General features: G+C 47.6%; 1 protein-coding gene across 11 annotated transcripts in view; it reads right to left on the reverse strand.

The window, feature by feature from the left end:
* Nucleotides 1-1,614: 1,614 nt before the first annotated feature.
* The window catches only part of CDH23 (cadherin related 23), a 576,749-nt gene continuing 558,029 nt past the window's right edge, over nt 1,615-20,334 (reverse strand). For 4 of the 11 annotated variants that reach the window (XM_075934954.1, XM_075934955.1, XM_075934952.1 and 1 more), the window contains 13 exons: nt 20,145-20,274; nt 17,884-18,147; nt 17,028-17,189; nt 15,851-16,107; nt 14,474-14,571; nt 12,535-12,655; nt 12,013-12,092; nt 11,442-11,482; nt 9,896-9,956; nt 9,163-9,292; nt 8,068-8,190; nt 7,435-7,548; nt 1,615-5,041 (listed from right to left, as the gene is read on the reverse strand). In XM_075934954.1, coding sequence (XP_075791069.1) covers nt 4,718-5,041; nt 7,435-7,548; nt 8,068-8,190; nt 9,163-9,292; nt 9,896-9,956; nt 11,442-11,482; nt 12,013-12,092; nt 12,535-12,655; nt 14,474-14,571; nt 15,851-16,107; nt 17,028-17,189; nt 17,884-18,147; nt 20,145-20,274 — 1,905 coding nt within the window. In that variant the 3' untranslated portion in view covers nt 1,615-4,717. The remainder of the gene's footprint in view (nt 5,042-7,434; nt 7,549-8,067; nt 8,191-9,162; nt 9,293-9,895; nt 9,957-11,441; nt 11,483-12,012; nt 12,093-12,534; nt 12,656-14,473; nt 14,572-15,850; nt 16,108-17,027; nt 17,190-17,883; nt 18,148-20,144; nt 20,275-20,334) is intronic. The other 7 variants (XM_075934959.1, XM_075934958.1, XM_025183852.2 and 4 more) reach the window with 4 other exon arrangements.

Raw genomic sequence — 20,334 nt, forward strand, 5'->3', positions numbered from 1 at the left:
GCTCTGCAAGTTTTTGCGCAAGAATGGCCATTCTCGTGCATGAAGCCTGCAGTGTGGACGTAGCCCCCAAGTCACTTAACTCCTTGAACTGCTGATGCTGAGGGTGGAGGTGGAGGTGGTGCCTTTGGGAGAGGGTTAGGCTTCTGGGCTGCCATTACTCAGTTTACTCAGGCTGCTGGTGCAGGTGCCAAGATGAAGGATTCTGACACCAGGCAGGAGTGTGACCTTACAAAAGCCATTACAGACCCCCAGCTCCTGAAGTCATTTCTGACCAGAACATGTCGCCCTCCCATAAACAATGTGAATTTTCAGCAAAAATTCAAAACTATTGAGGCTGAAAATCAGAAGTTAGCTTTGGAAAGGCTGGGGTCTGGTCTCCTAGAGGCAGGGCCCGCTACATGGTCTAAGTCTCCTGTGATGAACCACAGTTTCCGCTGTTGTTGTGGGGATGCAGGTCATCAGGGGAGGCCCAGTATAATTCATTATGGGAGAACTAGATCACACAGGAGCACCCATCCATAAAGGAAAATGAAGAATACGAGGCAATTTAATTTTTCTGAAGGAAGCAGCTATTTTTGTGAAAAATGTCAGTGAGGCTATGTCTAGACTGCAGAGCTTTTCCAGGGAAAAGCCCTGCTGCGTCCAAGGAACACGTCCGCTTTTTCGGAACAGTTTCCAAAAAAGCAGATGTTCTTTCAGCATTCCTGTATTCCTCAGTGAGAGGAATAAGGGATGTTCTGAAAAGGGAGTTGTTTCTGAAATTTGGACCCATGTAGAGGGGCCAAATTTCAGAAAAGTCTCTTTTGGGGGAAAAAAGGCAAAAAAGGATAAGCAAGTTGAGGTTCACAATTTGTGAATCTTCTTTTGACTTTTCTCTGCAGTGTAGACATACCCGGAGTCAAAAACTCAATTCTCCATCCAAAAAGCAGCTTGGACTGCAGCGCTCTTGGAAACCCCAAGAACCCCAGCACTCATGTGAGCAAGTGAGTACCCACTCACTGGAAATAGCCTGCTTCAGCAGAATCAGGGCTGAAGCAAGAGATCGCCAACAGTAGGTTTCACTGTAATGAAGCAGGCCAGCCTCTTCTCCCCTCCAGCGGAGCTCACCTCTGGGGGCCTGAGTGCCAGGACCATGAACACAAGCAGTAGGAACAGTGGCAAGATGTGCCTCACTAGCACTATGCACCGCCCCTCTCCATGCCAAAAGAGAGGATTTAGGGGTCATGCTGGGCAAGCCACTTAATAGGAGCTCCCAAGGTACTGCGGTGAATATGGCTAAAGTCATCATATGAGCAGAGGAGGAAGTAGGGCAGGGCGGTGACACAGCATCAGTGAGACTGAGATTAGATACGGCAGCCTGTTTTAGGAGCCACATAAAGGGAAAGGTGTAAGCACGTGTTGTGGCAGGGAATCTGGCACCAAACAGAGTCCTTTGGAGAGATCTCCCAGAGCAAACCCCATTTTAATGCAACGATACTAGTAAATAGCCAAGTCTATAGCTATGTTGATATATAACATTGATACTGCAAGGAGGCCAATATATCATAATTGCATTTTTATTAAGTTATAAATCAAGCCTCTCCACCAGCCAGGATGAATCAATGACAGGGCCTTCATGGAGTCTCTTGATGTCCTCCGTTAAGCACCTGGAGGAACTGCTGTTCCCTGCTTTAGCAATGCAATCCTTTGGCTGCACTCCTACCACCAAACTACATGGAGACTTGGGAGTCGGGACTGTAACTCAGACCAAGGTTCCTACATTCATTTGTCTATATAATCCAATAGTCTTGTGAAGCACCAGATGATGCTTATAAAAGGCCTGGTCCTGCCCTGTTATCAATGGGAGCTTTGCTCTTAGCTTTAGTGAGCATGAGATCAGGGCACAAAATTAGCCCAAGAGGGATCTCTGGATAATGGTAATAATTTGGGCTCCCAATTGTTCCCAGAAAGTAACAATGGATGCTCTTTGACTTGCAATAATAGTTTCACAGCTAATTTCTCCTTGACTCTCAGCCTCAGTTCAAGTCATATGTGGAACTGGAAGAAAATTTTCAGACTGCGGCTTTTGTAAATATTCTGTCAACTGTAGGTGACACACCTTAAAATTAAGACAGAAATGGTCTTTGCTGGTCTTCTTCCCAACAGTATCTTTAGCTTAATTACTGTAGCAAATTTGCTTCTCAGGGGGGAATCTGGTCTGCAATGGAGACCGAACAAAGCTTTGTTTGATTGGCAATTTAATTCTATGGTGGATTCTGAGCACTGGAGTGGTCTATCATTATGTAGGGGCAGAGAAAGTGAAATTGAAAAGGGCAAAAATGTGTATTCTCAGGCCTCCCACCCGTTCAGTGTGAATTAACAGCCCTGTTTTTGAAAATATTACAAAACAATAAGGTATTTGACATGTAATTGTCTTGCCAGGTTTAAAGCAAACCAAAAATCCTCTTGGTTTTGAGATTTTCTATTTTTAATTCCCCCCCCCACACACATTTTGCTAAACGTTATAGGCAAGGCGCAGAGAACCTCAAGACACAGCTAGTTTAGTTGCTATGACTATTATCTTGTGTATTTGCTTTGCTGGAGAGTGTGATTTTTCATTTCTACAATTTAGCCATAAGCAAACTGTTTATGCAGGGTAAGACACAACGTTCCTTCATTGTGTCACTTTTTCTGGTGGCTTAGCTATTAAGGACATTAGTCTGGGATAGAAAACAGTAATGCACAGCTTTGTGTTCAAAGTAAGTGCAGCTTTCCTATGACCTTAATGCAGGATTGGGCAGAGACTGCAATGGCTGCTGCACGAGGGGTTTGCCTATTTGGCATTGGGGTGGAGGGGTAAAGGCCCAACTCTCCCTGTAGCTGGGCGGTGCTTGGTTCCCTGCCCCAGATCCCCCTCCTTTCCACCCTTTTGCTGCCTCCTTCGTGTCTTTTTTCATTGTGATTGAACAGAATTGTATATTGAGGGGAGGCTTCAATATTCCTGCCGTCTTGTAATGAACAAAGGACAATGTTTGTGGGAAGGATACCACAGAGTGGCACCTGGATACCACAGTGAGGTGTACCTGTGCAGATAAGGGGAATGCAGAACTTACTTGTGAGGTGGCATACTTGAACTCAAAGGACCCTCGATCAGCCTGTTCTTGTAGCTCCTTCCCAGCATTAGATGCAGTGGCTGGGAAGTGGAGAGGGAAATATAACTGATATCTACAGTCTCTCGATTTTGCGCTGAAACTTCTCTCACAATAAAAAATGTCCTGCAAATGGGACAGCATTGTGCTTTTGTCCTCTCCCCCCTGCCCAAGTTATATGCAGTAGTAGCTAAAGTTCTCTCTGGCTTGCATGTGCTGTGGTCACCATGTTCCTCAGCTATACGTTCTGTTATGGCCTGACCTTAGCTAAAGCTGAATCTTACCATGTGTCCTACAGGTTGTTAATGTGTTCATATAATTTGAAGACCAGAAAGGACTATTATGGTAGTTGAGTCTGACCTCCTGCAGGACACAGGCTACCAACCTTCACAAGGTAATTCCCACATCAAACCTAATGTCGAGCTACAGAAATGGCTGCAGTCTGAATGATATGCATGCTGTTGCTCAGCAGGACACTCTCTGGACTATGGAATAGCACTGACCTCTTCACAGGGATGACATTGCGTTGCTAGAAGGAAGGAACCTGTTTGGGTTGTATTGACAGGGCTTAGTGGGGTAGAGATTATGGGTATGGTTGCAGATTGGGAAGTTATACACTACACCAACAGTGAGCAGAGGAACTGAGTGAGACCACACACTGCTCTGTGTTTAATCCACAAGAAGAAACTCAGCCAAAGTAGTTCTTTGCTGATATACAGCAACATATACACAGTTGAGAGCGCACCGGAAGCTACGTTAACCCAGGAGGTATGTAAACCCAACACCTTCTCCAGGGAATTGCCTGGTAGCAAGAGAGAAAGAATGATGGACAGGTTAACCAAATCAATATTGTATTTCTGGTTCATTTAACAGACCATTCCCAAAACTCTCAACAAGTTACTATCTGAAACAGAACAAACAAAAAAAATTACACACGAACACTCTACATTCAAAACCCAAGTTAATGTCAGTCTGTTTCTGGTTGACGTTATATATGATTTGGTAAGCCAGCAAAATGTAGACATGTCTTCGGTTTGTTTTCTCTTCCTGGTAAGGTGATGATACAGATTAATGCCAAATAGATTCAGACTCCCTTTATAGGCTTCCTGGAATGCCACATCAGCCCCAGAACCTTCTGCCCTCATCCTGGCGGGATGTGACCCTGTCCCATGCACACTAGGAGGAAGCACTGATGCAGCCATGGATAAGCTGAGGAGCCAGGAAATGTGCAAGTTTCTTGAGTCTTTGCACCCATTTGGTGCAGGTTTTTGCGACCCTAAACAGTAGAAGCTTGTGCCTCAATTCCACAGGGCTTCCCCTTTTCTGATTTACAGCTTTTCATCTTTCATATTTTTTAAAAAAATAAAAAATGTGAGTTTAATGATCAAATGATGTGAGCACAGTCCGGAGAGCCCTCCACCACGGTAAGGCTCCCCAAGGCTGCTGTATCAAAATAAAATGCTTGGCTCTCAGAAGGGGACCATGATTCTCTTCTACCCTCTTGCCCCGAGTCTGTTTTTTTTTCTTTGCAGTGCCGATCTGCTTGGCCACGCTTTCTTGGAACACTAGACGAGTGATGCCACTTCTAGTCATAACTCTGTGATCTCCAGTGGGCTCTCCATAATCACTTCCCTCATCTTGTGCATGGGGGTGGATTTGGCAGACTCAGTGCGAGCATTGCGGTCGTTATAGCCACCGCAGTCTGTGTTCAGTGTCTCCAGGGACCGACCCAGCACTTTCTGGTCATCCTCGGGCAGACTGTTGAGATCAGAAGTTAGCAGAGTACCTGTGCTGCCATGCACCACGTGGATACCATCCGGGCCTTTCAGCTCAACAGGTGGCTTGTGCCGGAACCGAAGACTCCCCTGGCTCGGACTCTGCTCCTCCTCTTCATCCAGGTCATTCTGGATCAGCTACAAGAAACCCGAACACAAATCAACAACTTGGTTTCAAATACTTGTGTCCCTTTCCCTCCTCTGCCTCCCTTAGAATTATTGTTGGTTGCCAATTGTCCCCTTGAAGGTCCCAGTCAGCTTCTCCTGAAGCAGGAGCCAGCATGAGGGGCAGGTTCCACTAGATACACTTGTAGGCAGCTTCACAACAGTGTTTTCTTTGCTACCTCTTAAAGCCAAACTGGAATCAGCAGTGCATCCTACATGATGTATGAGCATTAACACACACTCTGTAACTCTGAACTCCTCCACTCTAATCAATGGCATCCAGGGATTTCAGCTGGGACCAGGTCTAAGTTGTGCTAGAAGCTGCATAGAAATGTAGGTTGAGACAGTCCTTGCCCCAAGGAGCTTGCAAGCTAAAGTCTGAAGAACTTATTCTGTGTGTTGCAGGAGGGCCATGGAATTGGGTTTTGAGCTGTATGGGTCTTGGAGCTAAATACTGTGCAGTGGACAGTGCAAACGGGATGAGCTCAAGTGAGAGATTTCAACAGCAGATTTATCTTCTCACTGCGCTGAAAGAGACTCCTCAGGTTCTTGAGTACCAGAGCAGGAGTTTGGGGGCAGAATGGGGGGTGAAGGCCAACACAGACAGGGGAAATCTGGAGGAAGGAGCTTTCTGCACAATCTAGGGTTGTGTTGGAAGGAGCTGAGAGGACTCTGGGAATGGAGGAATGTTAAAAGTGGGAGGAGTGGGTTTACCAGCATGACTGAGGGTGAGTGGGTTCCTTAGGGAAGATAAGCAGAAGGAACGGGGCTATTGTCAGGGAGTTGGAGCCATGTGTGAATAAGGGTTCAGAGTTGTGTGGGAATGGGTTAAAGGGAACAAGAATAGTAAGAAGGGGCTCTGAGCGGGAGAGGGAGAGGAAGAGGCTGGGACTAGGAGTCTAACTCTGGTTGTTCCCCAGCCTGCCCTGCAAGGTAACTCAGATTTTTATTCTGAACAGGGAAAGGTGGTAGAAGAGGAGCTTCCTTTTCTCTCATCTCTCCCCCAATCCCTGTCCCCAAGACCCTTCTCTACAATTCCCACAGCTGTGCCTCAGATTTTCCACTCTGACAATCTGCTGAACCTAAAATGGTGGAAGAGCTGGTGAGGGGATAAAAAAAAGCACCAGACTGGGCTTGCTACCTGCAACTCCACCCTTCACTTGAGGCACGAGCTGCCAGTGGCCGTGATTTAGTGATGAGTACAAAGAAAGCAGAATGGGTATTTGACAATATTCCACAAAACAAGCACCAGGGAGGAGAGGAGCTAAATGACAGTAGCAAGACTGGCAGATGGGAGCATAGTGGGCATAGGAAATGAAATGGGCATGCATGGGGAGGAAAACCTAAAAACTGTGCTTTGAAGAGAGAGAGAGATTTTGGTTGAAAGTGTAGGAGGAGATGTGAGACGGGACAAGTCCCAGTGAGAGGCAGGCCTGGGAACCCTTCACAGAGATGCGGCTTACTCCTCGTGGAATGAGGAGTAACAGTAGTTCAGACTAGGAAGCCTAGTCCGAACTACCTAGTTCATGCCGCGTGTAGCCGCGCGGCACGGGGTTCGAACGAGCAGGGATTGAAAAATGGCGGCGCCCAGTTTATGCAAATGAAGCCCAGGAAATTCAAATCCCGGGCTTCATTTGCAAGTGCGGTATGCCTACATTACCCTCCTAGTTCGAACTAGCGGGGTAGTGTAGACATACCCTAAGAAAGTGGAAGACGTCATGTGAAAAGAGGATGCAATTTTGAATCAAATCAACAAACATGGGACCAAGAGGTAGAGAGCCACCATGTGAGATGTTGAATGAGCAGGCAGCAGTGTAGGAGAACCAGGAGAGCAAAGCGCTGAAGAAATGGAGAGGCTCATCAGATAGCTATTATTATTGTCAGAATGTATTCCAAAGGCTTGTTCCAAAGAGCAAATAGTCCAAGCACACAGGATAAAGGGAGAACTGTGGGGTGGTGGGATGAAAAGAAGTGTCAGTGTGGATATTTACAGACGAAAGACAGACACCGTCTTGCTGTCAGACCCCTCCTGGGGGAGACATACTCTGATGAGTGGCACGCCATCAACTCCACTGTGTTCCTGCACCACTCCACTTGGCACACTGGAGAGTGGCCAGGAATGTGGCTACTGCTGGAATCTCCTTGTGATAAGCCAGAGTGTTTATGTGAGTATGGCCTCCAGTAAAAGGTTGAGGGAGGCCCCTCCCTCAGGTCTGGTTAAACCGACAGCCATGAGCTCACACAGCTTTAGGGGGCAAAATGGTCACTCAGAAGAGTTTAGAGCAGGTCAAAGGCATGGAAACAGACACTGCATTCCAGAGGGCACAGCAAGCATTTCCTCTCATGTCCATGCACATGCTTTCTACCTCGGTAACCGAGGACTGGTCCCCCTGACTGGTGGTGGCTTTATGCACCATCCTCTGGGCAAGAAGTTTTTTCAGCCGCATGTAATCATCCAAGACCACCTTCAAGAGAGAGCCCTGGATGGAGAGGGCAACAGGAGAGATTATATAGGAGCTCCTCCCCACCAGGCCCAAACTGTGAAACTACCTCAGGGTGAGTCTCCAAGTGTGACCCTAACTCCATCCAGGAGGAACCAGAGGGGCATTTTCCCTTCAACAAAAAATGATCTTAAAAGCCACCACGTGGTCTCATGTCAATCTAGTGCAATTATATTTTAAACATGGTCTATGTCATGGCATCTAGCTTTTGGGTCAGCCATAGCAAATATGCTAAGGCTGGTTTTCCATTCAAATGTTGTGCTCTGTCTATTTCAGAGCTGTGTCCCTATTAGGTTCCCAACAGCTATGACACAGCAAAGACTAGTCTGTAGTGAACAGCGTTTGAGCAACATTTCCTCTCAGATGTGGCGAATCCGCAGCTATTTGGAAAGCTCACCTTCTCCTGCTACTTTCATGAAGGAGGACAATGGCTGAGATGGCATAGGAGAGGAACTTGAAGACTATTGGACAGAAATGGAGGAAGCCAGCTCCACTCACCTTGATGGGCCCTTCCCGCATGATCTGACCTAGTTTGGCAATGTTGTCATATTCCTGGATGGCTGCTCGCAGGTAACGGTCATCGTCAGGTTTGGCAGCAGAGGGCTCTCTTCCAAATGTGCCCTGCAATGAATGGGAGTTTCTGAAAACAAAACCTCAGCAAGAGTGGACCAGAGGTGGAACCTCTGTTCTCATCCTTCCTTCCCCTGCCCTAAGTTACAGCTTTGTCATTTTTTACTTACTCCACATTGCTCTCTTGCCTGCTGTAGTTAATCCTATACATATCTTTCCCATTTCTGATGCACACCCTTCACAGCCCTAACTTGTTGGAACTGCCACAAGTCAAAGACTTCCAACCCAGTATCAGTGGCAACACACAGTGCGAGCAAACAACTAGCCAACAAACCCAATATCAGGGGTTAATATTTGCATCACATCGAGTAGAATTAAGAAGGCCCTTGGCAGATATTTGTGCATATCACAAAGCAATCAGGAAAGTTGGAGTGATGAGCAGTCCCTGGTTAGGGGAGGCTTTGGGTTACAACAGCAGCAGTGTTATAATTAGGGTTGAGATAACAGGTTGCAGAACCTGATCGTGGGAGTTGGGGATTGATATACAGTACTAGCAGAGCCATTAAGGAGAAGCTTGACCAGAATCTAAGCTTAGGAAGCTTTTCTTTTGCTTTGATGAAGATTAAATGCCACAGAGCAAACTGTCAGGGTGCTTAAACACTGGAATAAATTGCCTAGGAAGGTTGTGAAATCTCCATCTCTGGAGATATTTAAGAGCAGATTGGATAGACATCTATCAGGGATGGTCTAGACAATACTGGGTCCTGCTATGAGGGCAGGGGCCTGGATGTGATGACCTCTCAAGGTCCCTTCCAGTTCTAGTGTATTATGATTCTATGAAAACAGGTAATCTTAAAGGTCTGATTCTCTCCTCACTCGCCTGATCTAGCTCTATTAACTACAATGGAATGACTATAATTTGCACTGGTCTAAGTGACATACGAATCCAGTCCATCTGAGTCCTGTCTGTGCTGTCACTCTGCCCCCAACCCTAAAGGTAAGAATAAGCTGGCAGTTTCTCACGTGTGTCCTGGCTGGGCTGTTCCACAGGTCTGTGATTTCACTCAGGTTCTCAGGCAGGTCATCTTCATGTTCTGCCTGTGCTGCCAACTCCATATTCCTGCAGAAAGGATCTAGCCACACAGGGTTAGCCCTACACAGACACACAAAGGGCCAAGGTGAAGGAAGGGAGACAGTAAGATGGGCCTGCTACAGCTGCTTCCCTGAAAACACCACATTGCTCTAGGGAATTTTATGCACTGTAATCACCCCTCCCAAAACCCAGATTTCCATCACAAATAAAATAGTAATTTGCTTCAATCCTGCATTTACCGTCAAGCTGTAGTTAAATTAAGAGCCATTTCCGTATGGCATTTAAACAACCCCTGCCTATCAGAATCCATAGGTGGTAAACTGTAAAGTTTGTAACATCTACCTGCAAGTGATTTTCAAAGTTCTGTCGTATCTGCTCTTCATCAGTAGGGGCCACAAGTTTGTGCTGCTTTGGGACTGGTGGTGCTGGATTAATACAAAGGATGACCTTCTTGCAAGAAAGGTCCTGCTCTAAATGATCTTAGCGTGTTTCCTAATATTGTGGAATCCTAGCTTTCAGTGGCAAGTGGCTGCAGATATGGCGTGTGTTGGAAATGCTAGCAGACGCTAATGGTCGTGCTAAAACAGAGAATCCTGCTGCAGGGTCATGTAGAGCAAACTGTGAAAAGCCAAAAACCAAAACAAAAACCTGTTGGGAACTCACCCATCAAAGGAATATTTATTTGTATTTGGCATGTCCATGATGTCCATGAAGCCTCGATTCCCTGTGGAAGGCACCAGGTGTAGGTTAAACTGACTTTTATATAGGCTGAGTAACAAACAACATAAACACCAGCATGGCAGGGGGAACAAATCCCCTTTTCTATTTGGAGGAAGAGATCGGGAAGGAACAGCCCAGCACCCTAGATCTTGAAGGAAACAGCTGTAGTGTCAATTGGGGGGTGGGGAATTATGGGGGCTGATAATTCAAAGCTCTGGCAACTAAAGAAATTATCCTAATATCATATACAGGCAGTCCCCGGGTTACGTACAAGATAGGGACTGTAGGCTTGTTCTGAAGTTGAATTTGTAGGTAAGTCGGAACTGGCGTCCAGATTCAGCCGCTGTTGAAACTGACCAGCAGCGGCTGAATCGGACACGCCTGGGGCAGAGCAGCTGTGGTGCTGCTGGGTTGGTCCCGCAGCGCTGCTCCTTGGCGCTACTGGACCAACCCGGCAGCACCCCAGCTGCTCTGCCCCAGGTGTTCCCAAGTCAGCCACTGCTGAAACTGACCAGCAGCTGACTACAGGAAGCCCGAGGGAGAGCTGCTCTGCCCCCCCGGGCTTCCTGAAATCAGCCGCTGATCAGTTTCAACAGGGGCTGAATCTGGACACCTGGGACAGAGCAGCAGGGGCACTGCCGGGTAGGTCCCCACAGCATCCCACGTCAGCGCTGCGGGGACCAACCCGGCAGCACCCCAGTTGCTCTACCCCAGGTGTCCCCAAGTCAGCCGCTGCTGAAACTGATCAGCGGCTGATTCCAGGAAGCTCTGCCTCGGGCTTCCTGTAGTCAGCCGCTGATCAGTTTCAGCAGTGGCTGACTTGGGGACGCCTGGGGAAGAGCAGCTGGGGTGCTGCTGGGTTGGTCCAGTAGCGCCGAGAACCGGCGCTGTGGGACCAACCCGGCAGCCCCCCAGCTGCTCTACCCCAGACGTCGGTGAGAAAAGCCTGGTCTGCTGGGGGGGGGGCGCAGCTAGTGCGCCCCCCCCCCCCCCAGCAGACCAGGGAGTCGCGGAGTGGCTTTTCTCGCCGCAGAGGACATGGGCGGCGGGACCACGGCGCGTCTCGATGGTCCCGCCGCCCGCGTCCTCCGCGGCGAGAAAAGCCGCTCCGCGTCTCCCTGGTCTGCTGGGGGGGGGGGGGGAGGCGCTAGCTCCGCGTCTCCGTGGTCTGCTGGGGGGAAGCGTCCCCTGTGCCGTCAAAGGCGGCGACAGTGGGGGAAGCACCCCGCACTAGTGGGCCCCCCCTCCAGGTTCGTAACTAGGGGTCCGACATTAGTCGGACCGACGTAACCTGGGGACTGCCTGTATACCCATCTATTACCAATGAGGCAAATTCATCTCTAATTTATTGGCCACTAGCAGCATCAAGTCTCTTTCAACAGATTCCTGGGTTTCTCCACACCTATTACACCCTATATTTATTAATCTGCATGTCTTCAAGAAGACTCTCATATTGTTATACAAACAAAGAACCCTCAAACTCTCCCACCTGTTGAGCCAGCCACGATAGCTTTTAATTTCCTTTTGTGTCTAGGGGGAAAAAAAGAAAAAAATTAGAAGAAAGAAAGATCCTTAAAGGAATAATCAAGTAAAATGGGACAGTACTTGCAAATCTCTTCCCATGTACAGTCATAGGGTCACTATGATTTCAGGACACTCACAAAAACTATATATTAGCTAAGGTGGTGTCGTCTTTTCTTGGCAGGAGTTATAACACGTGTAGTCTCTCTCTTTAGGTATATTATTGCAGTCACTGCAGAAAGATCCCTTATCAAAGGACTGTACTTCTTGGACACATGGGTAATATTTTCAGCCACCCATGAACTAAGAGCTTGATTTCCATTGAAAGACTAGGTGTTTTAAAAATTGGTGCCTCTGATTTCACCCTACTGTACTGAAGTTCGTATAGCTATTCTGTCCTTTCATTCCCAGATTGCATGGGTTACTCATAATGTCCCATCCATTCAGGTTGTTGTCATTTATTCTGCCCTATAGTAGCCAAACACTTTGGTTTATTCATATGCTCTGCCCTGCAGTGCCAGGAGCTCAGGGGTACTCACACTGTTCTGTAGTACCAGTTCATGAGGATGAAGAGCATGGCAGCCAGGAAGAGGAGAATAGCCAGGATGATAATTGCCATCTGGAAAAGATAGCCAATTATTTGCAACAGGTGAGCAGTTTGAAACCGCCGAGGGAGAGCAAACAAGCTAGGTATTAATACAAGAGGAAATGTTTCCAGGTTTTAGGTAAGCTTGTGTCAATAGGAAGAAAGCTTGTGGTACAGAGAAGGGACAGTTCAGCAGCTGCTAGTGGATTCAGTGAAGCAACTTAGCCAGAAGGTTCAACGACTCCTACATCAACTCATCCCACTCCACTGGGTGACAGTAGAAACATTTCCTTCAGCTACAAATATTGTTTTGCTCTTTAAAAAGAAAAGGCAATTTGGAGGCAATCATGCAAGAGGCACTTGCCTTTAGTGTCACCCAGTAGGTGCGCTGGGCAGCCATGTCAAGTCATTTGCAGGGAGGCAAAAGTGTTGGTGGCATATGCAGGTGGGGGATTAAGAATGCCTCTCTCATTACCTGCAGTGCTGAGAGGTCATCTGGGGCCCTGGCAGTGATGGCAGGCTGCACATCCAACACGTTGTAATTCCTGAAGAGATTCCGCAGCTGCTCTTTATTCTCATCAATCATCTGAATCACTCTAGGAAGACAGACAAAAGAGCAGCCATTTGAGTAGAGGCTCCTCTCATTCACTGAAGATCGAAAATACCTTTTAACAGTTTGTCCCAGAAGACTTGAACCCCCCTCTAGATCCATGGTCTTCAGCCCATCAATCATGACCAACTGTCAATCGCGATGTCTCTAACAGCTGATCCCAGTCTCAGTCTGTGTTCCCTCTCAGGTGCGTGCCTGCACGGCATGCACCAAAAATGTTAAGCCTGCCCACTTCCTTTGCAGAGCTGCGCAGCAGCACTCGCCTTCCTGCTAGCCCTGAAAGGTAAATGGTGTGGCTGCTCCCATGGCCGGGGCCGCACAGTGGGTGGAGATGGGGATGGGCCAGGCCCGGGTCCACGCTGAGGGGCCACTGTTCCAGCAGCTGCTCTAGCAGCCAGGGCTGCTGCTGCTGGGAGTTGGGGCTGCATTTTGGGCAGGCAGGTTGCTACCACTGGAGTTTGCAGCCACTGGGGTTTGCAGCCATTTGGCAGGTGGTGGATTGCTGCCGCCAGGGGTTGGGGCCACATGATGGGCGGGCAGGTTGCTATCGCTGGGGGCTGGAGCCGAGAGCAGGTGGGTTGCTGCTGCCAGGGGCTGGGGTGATGGCCATGTGGCTGGGTGAAGTGTTTCTGCTACACCTATTCTGTATTGGAGAGGGTAACCCTGACTCCCAAGTGTTCCTAATGGCCCCAGGGCTTCCCCCGACTCCTACCAGGACAAACACTGCTTCTACCACCATTGCTGGAGATGCACCACCTTCTCCTCCTCCACACCATTGCTCAGCCCTAGAGCACAGCATGAGAGGGGGAGCAAACCTTTACAGACAATTAATAACCCGTCACCATTTGATACCATTGTGAAATGTCCATTGTAAATGTGGATACGACTAGAAAGAGGTATTTTTCAAAATATAAAACATTTAGTATTGTAACACAATGTATAAATAAGAGCATCTTAGTTTTTCATTTCAACATTTTTAAAGGATAAGCATCTGAACATATTTATAGATATAGCTAACACATTTTTTCTGGCAGATAATGTGCAGTCATAGGTGTCACACTGAGACTTGGGGAGTAGATGACAAAATGTATAATTATAAATACTTGATTTTAGATTTATATAGCACAAATTAAAAATAGACAGTTTAGTCTGCATTTTCTTAGGGGTAGATCTTGGGTTGCACTTAAATTCAAAAAATGATCTTGTCTGAAAAAGGTTGGAGACCATTGCTCTAGATAGTTCAAGGCATACTGGCATTGGGAAGCAGAAGCACACACTCCTGTGGGCTGCTTGGATTGGGCCAGAAGAATCTGTTCACCTGAGGCGATCAGCAAGTGCCTGGTGGTGCAGCCAGCCAGATATTTCCTAAAAGGTCCGGAATTGATCATCACTTGTTCTGGTCCAGGCAACAAGCTTTGCTGGTGGTGCTAAGGCAACAATCATGAGCAGCTGGGGCAAAGTGGAGTATGTGCAGCTGTTATTTCACTATCCTCACTGTCCTACAGATGGGGCCAGGATTCCCAAGTTGTAAACCAGCCAAATATGACTCCTCCTGGTTTATGCTGACCAGTCAGTCATTCCCACTAATGTATGTTTAAACACAGTAAGATAGCCCTGGGAGCGCAAGCCCATTTATACAGAAAAACACCTAGACCCCATATTACTGGCATTAACCTTCCAGTGCATTGAAGTGAAGCACTCTGATTGAGGTATATAACTTGCTTTTTGATTCCAAAAGCATGAATGCCCATCCTCTTGCTCCCTTCCCTCTCCCATCTTCCCATACAGAAAGACAATCGCTTACCGCTCTACGTCCAGAATCCTGTTGGTTTCTCTATTCACCACGTGGATCAGCAACTCTGTTTGAGCAGAATTCACGCGGCCCTTTTTGTCCACGTGGAACTAAGAGAAAAAACAGATGCTCATGATATAGCCACAAGGAGAACGTCACCTTCTGGGATAGCCACTCCCATTTCTAGTGCACAAATGGGCTGTGTGTATGTTCTCAGGCCTTGCCTGTATCTGTTCTCCATGGCACAGTTTGTCAGGAATTCATGGGGCTGAAACTCCAGTTCAGAACACATACCAGAAAGCTTCTTGCCAATAGGAGACTGCAAGCCAGGGTTTCTTGCAATGCCCCATTTGTCTTTTAACATTTTCATGTTGGGCCCACCTCTGCAATTCACTAGCCTACTGCTTTGGCCATGCAGGAGGTCCTACACCATTAGACAGCAAACTAAGGCCACTATGTGTTGGAAATAAATGGCTGAGGCCCTCTTCCTTGATTCAACTGTTATGCCTCCTTTTCTGCTCCACAAAGACACAAATTGCTGTCCCAGAAAGGGCAGCTTTTGTTCACAGACATTTAGGTTGACTAGAAAGCCAGACGCTGCTAAATTCTAATCCCAGATTCAAGCTCACACAAGACATCAGTGGCAAATTTGTCACAACCTTCTGTATTTCTTCATGTATAAAAAAGGGACAATGTGACTTACCTCCCATACAGCAGTGTTAGGAGACTACTCTGTAGGCACTTTGCAGGTGCCCATGCTTTATATAACCGCTAAGAAATAGTCATAGACTAGACCAGCAGAGAAATGTGGGGAAAGAGCTCATTGCTTTCCAGAGCAATGAAACTGATATTTTTGTTGGCTCTATTCTGCAGTTTTCCCACTGAGCTGACACATTCTAATGAATCCCAATGATCAAGTGACCACTGTCTGGCTATATCCCAACATGCTTCCTTTTCTATACAGAGACACCAGATATCAGTCCCAAATGCTGCTGAGGACTGGATCCTTCTCTGCTGCCACTAGAGCTCATGATGGTGACTGGTGGAAGGAGCAGGGTGCATGTTCTGCTCCTGTTTCAGAGGAGACAAATCAAAAATAAAACAAGGGGATTTCTTGACCGATCAGTAGTTGATCAGTCACTTTGTGGAGGGATTTCTATGGTATTTCTATGGTAAGTCATAAGAATGGCCACACTGGGTCTGACCAATGGTCCATCTAGCCCAGTACTCGGTCTTTCAGCAGTGGCCAATGCCAGATTCCTTACAGGGAATGAGCAGAACGGGGAAATTTCAAGTGATCTGTCCCCATTCCCCACTCCCAGATTCTGGGCAATGTGATCCATATTACTGTACATCAAGGTGTGTGCATGGCCTGGGAGCTGTTATTACCTGCACATCATCCGTGTTGACAATGGCTCCTGTGATGTTGGACAACAGACTGATGAACTCTTCCTCAAATTGCCGCACTTTGTCTGGGATCTCATTGATGATGATCTTCACCCGCTGGTCATCTCGCAAGATGTAGATTCCAACAACAGCCGTGTCATTATGCCCTGCTAGGTCTGAAGCCACAATGTCCACCACAAAGTATCCAGGGTTGTAGGCTGTGAAGAGGTCAAAGGTTCGCAGGATCCCATCCAAATTACCTTTGCAGAGAACCAACCACAAATCAAGAATTAGCCCAATCATTTGAGATGATTATCAGCAAACAGATTCTGCTTCCTTTATGCTGAGGGAGGATCAATCCAGTGTGAACATTATTCCTTTCCTTGTGCCTTGAGGGGAGGAATTATGTTCCTCATGCAAACCCACTTAAACTTCAAATGGATCCTTAGGATGGGATTGTTGAAGTGAGATGAAGAAAAAGATGCCCCCTGTCTGTGTGGTGAACAGGACTGCATGCCCACTCTTGGTCATACAGGGGCATCGTTAGGATGTATGGGTCCCTACCCCCAACCACAGCCCTGGGCAGGGGGATGACAATTTTTTAGAGCTGTGATTTTATAATCTTCAGCAGCACACTAATGACATATTTTTAAAGCAAAATTTAAACTAAGGCCCTGTAGACTAACGCAGTACATTCAGAAATGGACAGTATATACATGTTAAATGGTTTCATTACCACTTGAATGGCTCTTTTACTGCTTCCTTAGTGTTCTGCTAATAGGTCTGGCAGGCCTTTCATTTTTAAATTAACTAGATCTTCTCCAGAGGGAGCAGACCAAAATGCAAGGATCAGAAGAGGCAAGTGGGCGCATATTAATACCCCCAATTCTTGGATGCCCTATGCAGCTGTATATTCTGCACATGGGTAGAGAGGCCCTGCAGCCACAGAAACAGCATCAATTTCAGTCACTGCTATGGGAGGAACACATATAGGACCAAAGAAATCTGAGAATGGAGTCTGGCTGCAAACATATGGTTTCCCTAAATTTCTCTATTCAGGCTACCTAACTGTGATTTCAGTCCCTGCTTTGTGGGTGGGAGGAAAGGGAACGAGATCCTTTGGATCCCTCCATGAGAACATCTCTGCTTGAGGTTCCTGCGGTGACAAATGGGCACTTACCAATGCTGAAGACACTGGCCACCTCCTCAGATTCATTGGAATGCTGCTTGATGTAACGGATCGCCAGGATGTTGTACAAGACCAGGCTATTGTTCCCCACGTCAGAGTCTAGTGCCACTACCTTGATCAGCTCCGAACCCACCTTGGCATCTGTCGCAACCCCTTTTGGGGGTGGGGCGGGGAAGAAAGGAAGAGCAGGAAATGAGCAGGGTATGTAACTGGCATCTGGGGCCACATACCCAGGAGTAAGGAGGCACCGTAAGGAAGTGTTTCCCCTGAAAATGCCAACTGCTATGGTGGCAAAGAGGGATCTCCCTGCAACTCCCCAAATAACCCCTCACCGAGAAGTTTCCTTATCACTCCTATATGTTCCATATGGAAGAATGGAGAAGATGCTCATCTGTTCCCTGCACCTGTTCTGTTTCCTTGGCTTTGCCAGTAACCCATTCCAAAGAGAGAGAAGCCCTGACTACTACGGAGCTGCATAGCCAGACTCCTATGCCAAATAGTCTCCATCAGCAAGTGAACTTCCTGGGCAGCTTGCAGCTGACAGTGTAGCTGCTGTCCAGGGCTTTGCTGGTAAACTGTGACTGGCTGTGCAGTATGGCAATTCTTGGATGGTGGAGCTTAGCGTGATGTGTTAATCTAAGTCTCCTCAGGTATCTCCTTGGAGAAGTTTGTGTTTCTCCTCTTGTACAGCTTTCCTTCCAGTAGTACCCATCCCAGGCCATGGCACTCTTAGACCCCGCCAGTCCAGGGTGCTCAGGACCTGAGTTTGTATCCCTGAATGGCAACCTCTGTTTTTACTCCAGGGAAAACAGTCACCCACCGAACTAGCTGTAACACCACCTCTTACCTGCCGTGTACTCGGACTTAGAGAACCGGGGAGGCTGATCATTAATGTCATCCAGAAATATCCGGACTTCCTTCAGCGTGGAGTCTGTGCTGGGGTCCAGGGCCTGGATTCTAGCTGTCCTGTGACCCCTGGGAGGTGCCCAGTTCCTGTTACTGGAAGCTTTTACAAGGATGGAGTAATAAGGCTCTGTCTCTCGGTCCAGGTCTCGTAGAACCTGCAGCTTCCCATCCTGGCTTAACTTGAAATTGTTCTCCCTGTTACCAGCTAGAAAGGGTAAATGGAATGCATGTTAGTCGTACCTGGGCCCCAAAACTTCCCTTCTGGAACTAGGCTTCTAGGTTCGTACATGGATGCGGAACACAGATGGGCACAGAAACATAGTTCAGACCCTAAACCTGGTCTTTCTCCAGACTGCCCCCAAGACGATTTTGGGCCCACTCTAGACAAGCACAGTATTCAGGCCTCTCTGTCCCTACAGGAAAAATGTTGGTATGATGTGTCTAGTACCATACATTTACACAGCTTTTACAAACACCCAGTAAGATACATTTCCTGCTCACTGAGGGTACGTCTAGACTGCAGGCTTCTTTCGAAAGAGAGAGCGTCCACACTGCCAAAGTGCATAGAAAACGCGATCTGTTTTTTCGAAAGATAGCATCTGCACTGAATGGATGCTATCTTGCCTGTAAGCTGTGATTCCTATGGATGGAGTGGTCACCAGGGCACCTGTGCTTTTTCCTGGAGGCCTCCTCTTTCAAAAAAACTCCTTCTTCTGTGTCCACACACGCCTTTTTCTGAAAGAGCTCTTTCGGAAAAGGCATTCTTCTTCGTAGAATAAGGTTTACCAATGTCAGAAAAAACCCTGTGTTCTTTCAAAAGAAAACTGAAAGAACGCAATAGCAGTGTGGACGTAAGTGAAGTTTTTTAAGAAAAACAGTTGTTCTTCCAAAAAAAACCCTGCAATCTCGATGCACCCTGAGTCTGCCATGAATCCTGGGCTTTATACCACAGCCAGTTCTTGGGAAGTAATGTGATATTCTAAACATAGCATCATGTAAATGGAACCCTCTGGATCCATCTCTGTGCCCACTAGAATGAGCACCATTGATGTCACGACAGTGGCTCCTCCTGCTCTCCTTACCATTCTACTTCATCTCCCCTGGTAACTCCCCTCTCTGCATAGTCTTTTATGTGCGAATAGCCAATGGCATAAATACCTCTAAGCCTGCTAGGAAAAAGCAGATGGGAGGGGTTAACCAGTCCCCCATTAGATGCTATGGTGAGGCAGAGTGGCCACCCACTGACCCAGAGGGCGGAGTCCTTCCTCATCCCATCATCTTACCAGAAGGCAGGGGCAGGCAAAAGTATAAAAGGCAGGCCCAGGAGTACAGTGAGCCCCCCGCTGCCAGAGAAGCCAGATGCCTGCCCTGCGTTCACTAGCTGGGAGGCTGCTACAGACTTAAAGGAAGCCAAGGACTGGCCAGAACCACCAGAATGACAGACACACTTTGATCCTGGAGAACTACCTACCTTGACAGGAGTTCCAGCCCCCAACTGGCCAGAGACCTGTTATTGAATCAGGTATGCCGGGAGGGGGGATGTTGGAAGGGATAGCTGACCTTAGGCTACGTCTACACCGGGAAGGTTTGGTGACAAAAATGCTGTTAACATGCAAAAGTTGCCAAAAGTGAAAATCAGTTAAAAACCAATTTTTCTGACTCCCATTGTCGACATTTCATGGCCACATTGCTAGCACAGCTGATGACAGATAAGGCAAGCCAATGTGGTTAAGCATCCTACAGTGCAGTGCTGTGGGAAGGCAGAGCTGACTCCTGTGCTTCTTGGGATTCCCTCGTAGCTCTGTGAGCTCTCTGTGCTATGGAATTTCAAAGTAGCACAGCAGTCTTTTCAACTGTCCCCCTGCAGCAGCAGTCTGCTTGCCTCTGTGTTCCTAGTACAGGGCAGAATAGAAACATTCCAATGATTTGATCTTTGTTCCCCAAACAGAGTCGCTCACTCAGCTGTCAGATACTTCCCGAAGCTTTGAAAGGGGAAGGGCACATGCCTGCAGAGCAGCAGAGATCACAAAACACTGAGCACCTCCTGGCAGCATAGGTAGCATCTACACTCAGGCACTACAGCAGTGCAGCTGTGCCATAGTAGTGTCTTCAGCATTGACAAGCCTTTAATTCACCCAAAATTAAAGCAGCAGCACAAAACAAACAACTCCCCAGAGAAGCTGAGAAGGGATGCAATCCTACCTGCTATGAAGTAATAGACGATAGCATTGGAGCCTTCATCTGCATCCACAGCACCAGTGACATTCCCCACAATGGTACCCGGGCGGGAATGTTCAGGAACAGACAGAGCTTGATACTGGGGGCTACCTCTCTGCGAGAGTGGGCCCAGGGAGAAGAGAAGGTGCGTTAGAAGGGAAGGCAATTGAGGAGT

The sequence above is a fragment of the Pelodiscus sinensis genome, chromosome 8 (genome assembly GCF_049634645.1).
Source record: "Pelodiscus sinensis isolate JC-2024 chromosome 8, ASM4963464v1, whole genome shotgun sequence".
NCBI classification, from domain to species: Eukaryota; Metazoa; Chordata; order Testudines; family Trionychidae; genus Pelodiscus; species Pelodiscus sinensis.